The sequence below is a fragment of the Polyodon spathula genome, chromosome 18 (genome assembly GCF_017654505.1).
Source record: "Polyodon spathula isolate WHYD16114869_AA chromosome 18, ASM1765450v1, whole genome shotgun sequence".
In the NCBI taxonomy this organism is placed as follows: Eukaryota; Metazoa; Chordata; class Actinopteri; order Acipenseriformes; family Polyodontidae; genus Polyodon; species Polyodon spathula.
Window position 1 is genome coordinate 18,915,194 of NC_054551.1, and position 6,000 is coordinate 18,921,193.

The following is a 6,000-nucleotide window of genomic DNA, read 5'->3' on the forward strand; positions in this document are numbered from 1 at the left end:
GTAGACTTTCTATAGGCACTGTGTGTGTGTCTCTCTCTCTCTCTCTCTCTCTCTCTCCTCTCTCTCTCTCTCTCTCTCTCTCTCTCTCTCTCTCTCTCTCTCTCTCTCTCTCTCTCTCTCTCTCTCTCTCTCTATATATATTATATATATATATATATATATATATATATATATATATACTATATATATATATATATATATATATATATATATATATATATAATGGAATATAATTATTAGGGAGCTGTGAACCTGAACCTGAAGATTCTTTGCATCTCAACTTGCCATCCAGACAGTAAATAGATTAAACCAATGACTCAGGATCAAGTATCTTAACAGCAAAATATCTAAATGCCACAGACCTTTTATGTATGCTAAAATCTAAAGCAATGTGGTGGAAAGAGGTACAGATGTAGCTGGTTTGAATTTTAGGGCATCCACACTTTTCTGGAAACAATACCAATTGCACTGATTGGCATTTGTTGCTGTGACTACATCTAAAGCACAAAAACATTGCGTACCATAACTGAAATATTACATCACAAAACGCATTGACAAAGACTTCTCCCAGAAACAATTGCCTCATTTTATAATTCAGATTCTTTTCAGTAGTACCAGATGACATAACTGTAATCCAGGAAGCTATCAAGGCAGAAGAGCAGTGTTTAGTCAACTAACCTGAGGCTTTTTTTTTTTTTCCTGGAGTCTATGATGTGTGAAATTCATCACTGTGGTGATGAACCACACCCCTGTATGTTTGTTTCTTGAGGGTAGGATAATCTCTTAAACTGGGATTCTGTTTTCTAAATCTTCACTCCAAAATGACTAAGTTGGGTTTAGTGTCTACACTAAACCTGGGGTGACAGATAGATATATAAAATATATATATATATATACACACACACACACACACAGTAGATCCTCATTTATCTGCACCCCGTTCATCCATGACTTCAATTATCCACTGCTCCCTGATGAGTTTTATCTCTGAAATACAGTACATTATTGTCAATGTAGACTTAATGCACACACACAGATGCATGCCTCAGTCTAACCAGTAGAATCGACGCCAAGACAGCAGTGCTATATATGCAAGGATTCATGTCTTGGTATGAACAGCAGAAGGATTCTGTAAAATGAGTTCTTCTGAGGTAGTTACTTTGTGAAGCCCAGCAAACATATTTTGCTTCACTGAAACAAAAGACTGTGACTTTGTCAAGGTTCAAAAGAACGACTTGCAGCAGTGAATTGTTTAAAAAAAGCTGTTGCAAAAAATAAACAACATCTGTTATGTATTTTGTTGAAATTACACAGCAGGCTTGTTTATTTAGTTTAAAAAAAACAAACAAAACAAACTATAATAATATTAATGCGTGGAGTAAATTAGCAATAATACCTTCTGATATTTCTAGCTGCTAGATACACAACATAGTTTACAGGAAAATTGTTAGCTCTGATAGTTATTTAATTTTTTTATTAGTATTATTTTTTTGGTAACGGAAAAAGCTAGGGAAATGTTTTCGGAGGTGTATTGCATTTTGTAAATATTTTGCTAGGAGTATCACTGTAAACTCATTTTAATACATTTTTCTGTCTTTTGTAATATATTGTATTGCATACATCTCCAGTAAACGCAAATTTTGGTTTACATTGCTAGTTTTTGTATTTTATTCATGCATTCTAGTCGCACACATTGACACCTCATTTATCAACAGATCCACAGAAACAAGAGTTATATATACACACACAAAATCATCTAAACAATTATTACTTATTACATGGTAAGTTGTCTCAAATGGAGACATCCTTCAGATGTTCTAGCATTTGATAAAGTAGACTAATCTGACATTGATTTAGTGAGTCAAGTGGAAAATCAAAAGGAATACTCCAGGTAGTGTTTTGTTGCTGCATCTGACCTTTCCACAGTGCTTTATGTAACAGAAGTAAAACATACCATCAGTCTTATGAAATACTGCATATTGAAGGCATAATAAATATGATATATATATATAAAGATGAAAGTGCTTGATTTTTTTTTACATTTTTTATCATCAGATTGCTGCATATGGTTTTGTTTACTTAAGGTTTAACACTATATTAATCCTTTAAGCTGAAACCCAACTGCTATCTTTTGAGCTAAGGGACCAAATTACCCCTGAGACCCAATGTCTGTGTGAAAAGCATCTCAAGTATTGTTTAATACCTCAGTTTGTGTGCCATTTACTAATCTTTAAACCTGTAGGTTACTGACTTGAAGGAGAAAGCGTCTGACAAGGAAAGAGCACTCCAGAGCAAAATACTGGAGTTAGAAACTGAAAACAGCCGAAGAGAAAAGGAGCTAAAACAAATGAAGCAAGCAAATAAATTGGTGAGGATGCACCCATATTGATTTCTGGAAAACTAATTGCCTCCTTGCATTGCTTCTGCTGAAATATTGCTGGAGCTTTTCTTACCATTTATTTTTTATTTTTTTATTTTTTTATCTGTCTTGTACAGTCCAGTCGGTGTGGAGAGCAAGAGAGGGACTAGCTATCAAAACCTCTGCATCAACCTACTGCTCCTTCCTTTCAGATTTGCCTGTTGCATTATTGAATACTAATCTTTCACACTGTTGGTCCGTCTTTTCATATAAGTATTGCAGTGATCCTTCGCCCAGTTTTCTGAAGGGCTGCTTCTATCATATTATTCTTGGCACTGCAGAGTACAAGAAGTGTTCTTCACACAACTACTATGTTATGAAAATGTTATCTGAGAGGCCAGGTACTTCACATTGTACTGGTTGTAAAGCCTCTTGCTCTGCATGCACTGGGGGTTTAATATTTTCCCATCTGTGTTTTGTTCTTTTCCTAAAATCGTTTTGGCCAGTTAAATATCTTTTGGAGGAAACTTTTAGTGACACAGATTACAGGTTTCAATGCCTTGAGTTTATAGCAGAGACAAGCAACTGCAACATGGTAACCTACTTATTCTCAAAATGGTTTTGATTCAATATGCTATTTACAGTTTTTTGGTATACTCTAGATGTGTAATAAACATTTTGTAGCAACATTGGAAGCTTAGTGTCCTGTGAATGAAAGAAATCTAATGACATACATCTTTATCCATATTTGTATTTTAACACAATGTGGAAGAGTTCAAACCTTCAGGAGGCTGAAAACATTGATTTATTAGAACTGTGCAGTTGCATGTTGAATTCAATGGGTTGCTGGAAACAGTCCACAGTGGGTCCCTGTTTTGTAAGTACATTCGAAATGGACTGTTGATATGATGACTTTTCACAACTTCGATTTCCTTTTTGAGTGAACCTGTGAAATCCTCAGACTTGAATGGATTGAGACAGGCATTGAGCTCTGCGATGGTGTACTCCATTTACTGCAGTGTGCTTTGTGTGCACAGACCGGTGTTCAATTGGGTACTGTTTGCCTTCTAGTGAAAATAGATGCCGGGTAATGTCAGCCACCATCCTTGTTTGTGTTGTGAGCATTTTTCCTGCCACACAGACTTGGAATCTCAGCTTGATTTTAATTTGTGCTGGCATGGAGAGAGTAGTGGCGTCTGGCATGTGATGTGAAGTTGACATTGCATACTCTGTTTGCCACTGATTTTATTTTCACAAAAATGAAAAATGAACAACCCCGAAACAGTAAGTGTTTTATATATTTTGTTAATCGGAAAGTTATGCCAAAGAAAATGGAAGAGACATTTGCACGGTTTATATAAACTGATAATACTACAATCCCTCAAACATCTCTTTTCTTACAAATTCTAAGTAGTTTTAAGAGCCTTGCAGTGATTTTTCACAGACCCTGAACAGTGTTACTCTGGGAATAACTTATAATGAAACATGAGATAGTCCAAGGTCTGTGTCTTTGAAACCACCTGTTATTTGCTAATTTCTGTTCAAAATAATTTAATAATATATTGTTATTATTAGACTTCTTAATGAAAGCACAAATTTAATAGGCTTTCTTCAAAAAAGTTATGGCAAAGAGATATTGATTGAGTGCTGTTTTCAAAAGCTTTTATAGCCTTTATGCAGAGTCTTGTTTGTCTGGTGTGTAAACATATATAAACTCTAATTTGATTGAATGGTATAATAAATCCATATATTAGCTACAATTCTGTCCTTTTATATATGTAAAATATTAAATTATTTTGGGGGAAATTGATTTCTTGTTAATCTGAAGCTGGTTAATTAAAAAGTAACTAGCATAGTTCTTTTTGTATGGTTTCTTCATTCGGTTTCTTTTAGTAAGGTGATATGTATAACATTAAAAGCTTACAACCACTCCAACATGTTGCTTTAAAAAAATGTAATGTGCATGCTTTATAGCAGGTCTTCATTAGCAGGCTCAGCTTCTAATTATCTTCAGTATCAGCTGTTTTTTGTTCTCCTGCTGTAATGTGGTAATCCCTTCTATGTTGCTTTGGACATTTCAAAGTTGAGCTTGGTATTACAATTCACCAGGTTTTTTTGCTCTTTTGTCAAAGTGCCAAAATTGCAGATGGTCAGTTTGGATGTGCTTGGAGTAAATGTTTGATATGCTTTCAGGGTCTAATAGCTGCTTTTCTATTTGCTACATACCTCTGCAGATCTATCCATATGTAATCTGTTGGCAGTTATATTTGTAAGAATGACTGGTCTCAGCCATTGTGCTAAAGCCAAATGTCATTTTGTTTAATGTAAAAAATAAATAAATAAATAAATAGAATGGTGAAATGCTTCTGACGATATCCTGCTGTGTAGCAGAAGTACCATACAAAATGATTGACAAGTTGGCAATTTTAATACAAACCTGCCAAAAAGTGTTAAAGTTGAGAAAGTGGTAGTAAGAACACATTGTTAACTTTTGGATTGGTATTTAAACAACTGCCTTACTAAATAATATTATTTGTTTTACAGGCAGAAAACCAATTTGAACTACGCTTAAAAGACCTGCAACTAAATTTGGACCAATCAGAAAGCCATAAACAGAGCATCCAGAACTATGTTGAATTTTTAAAAAAGTCATACGATACCATGTTTGGAGAAGGCATTTTACCCAATCGTGGAACCTCATCTTTTTTTTAAATAGAAATTATTCAGATTCATTGCCTAAGCAGGAGATCACAACAAAACTTGTATAACAAAAACATATTTATAATTTGTATAATAAACATGATCTGTGTATGTAGGATTACAGACCAGTGTATTTGTACAATAAAAGTGTGTGTCATTTATATAATTGTATCAGCTTTATGATTTAAACAAGATTGACTGCCTTGTCTACTGTCTATGTAAAATATTTACTGTAGTATAAATAACCCATTCATAATCAACAATGTACAAACTTATCTTTATGAAGTCTATAAACAACTATATGAAGATATTTAATATACTTGAACCCTTGCCACGTTGTACACAATCGAAAATTACTTTTAAACGGTGACACGATAGCAAAATGTACATCCTGTCCTATATACCCACAAATATTTACCCCCCCCCCCCCCCCCCCCCACCTCACTCCGTCTCGTATTTAAATGGAAATTATGGAAACATAGTGGCTGATTGAGTTCTAATGAATTTCTATGGCTTGGATCATGTACAAATATGTTCCTACCATAGGCGCTTTCAAACACAAACACACTAAACCACACAAAAAAAAAAACACTCACGAGCAAACAGTTTAGTAGTAAGTTATGAGGTAAAAACCACATTGTATAAAACCTTGGAGACAGTGGCGATAATGCTAAATAACCTTTCAATGCAGTTTTAAATCTTACAGATTGGAAGACGTTTAAACAAAAGAAAAAAAATCTACTGTGAAGGTGGCTTGGGATGACCTGTGATCACTGGGGTTGCAGTGGCTGTGTACGTGCAGCAATGAATGGAAATTGAACAACCCTCAAGAGTAACTGCTTTCCTAGACTCTGCAAGTTCTGGAATGCCTCCTGGGATACCACAGCTATGGCCAAAAGTTTTTTATCACCCTGTAGAATTAATTAATTTGAATGAAACCT

General features: G+C 34.6%; 1 protein-coding gene across 1 annotated transcript in view; it reads left to right on the forward strand.

Moving 5' to 3' along the window:
• The window catches only part of LOC121330457 (protein BCAP-like), a 37,688-nt gene extending 32,494 nt beyond the window's left edge, over nt 1-5,194 (forward strand). The window contains exons 18-19 of the mRNA XM_041276986.1: nt 2,243-2,368; nt 4,904-5,194. Of these exons, the coding sequence (XP_041132920.1) occupies nt 2,243-2,368; nt 4,904-5,071 (294 nt within the window). The 3' untranslated portion in view covers nt 5,072-5,194. The remainder of the gene's footprint in view (nt 1-2,242; nt 2,369-4,903) is intronic.
• Nucleotides 5,195-6,000: the final 806 nt, after the last annotated feature.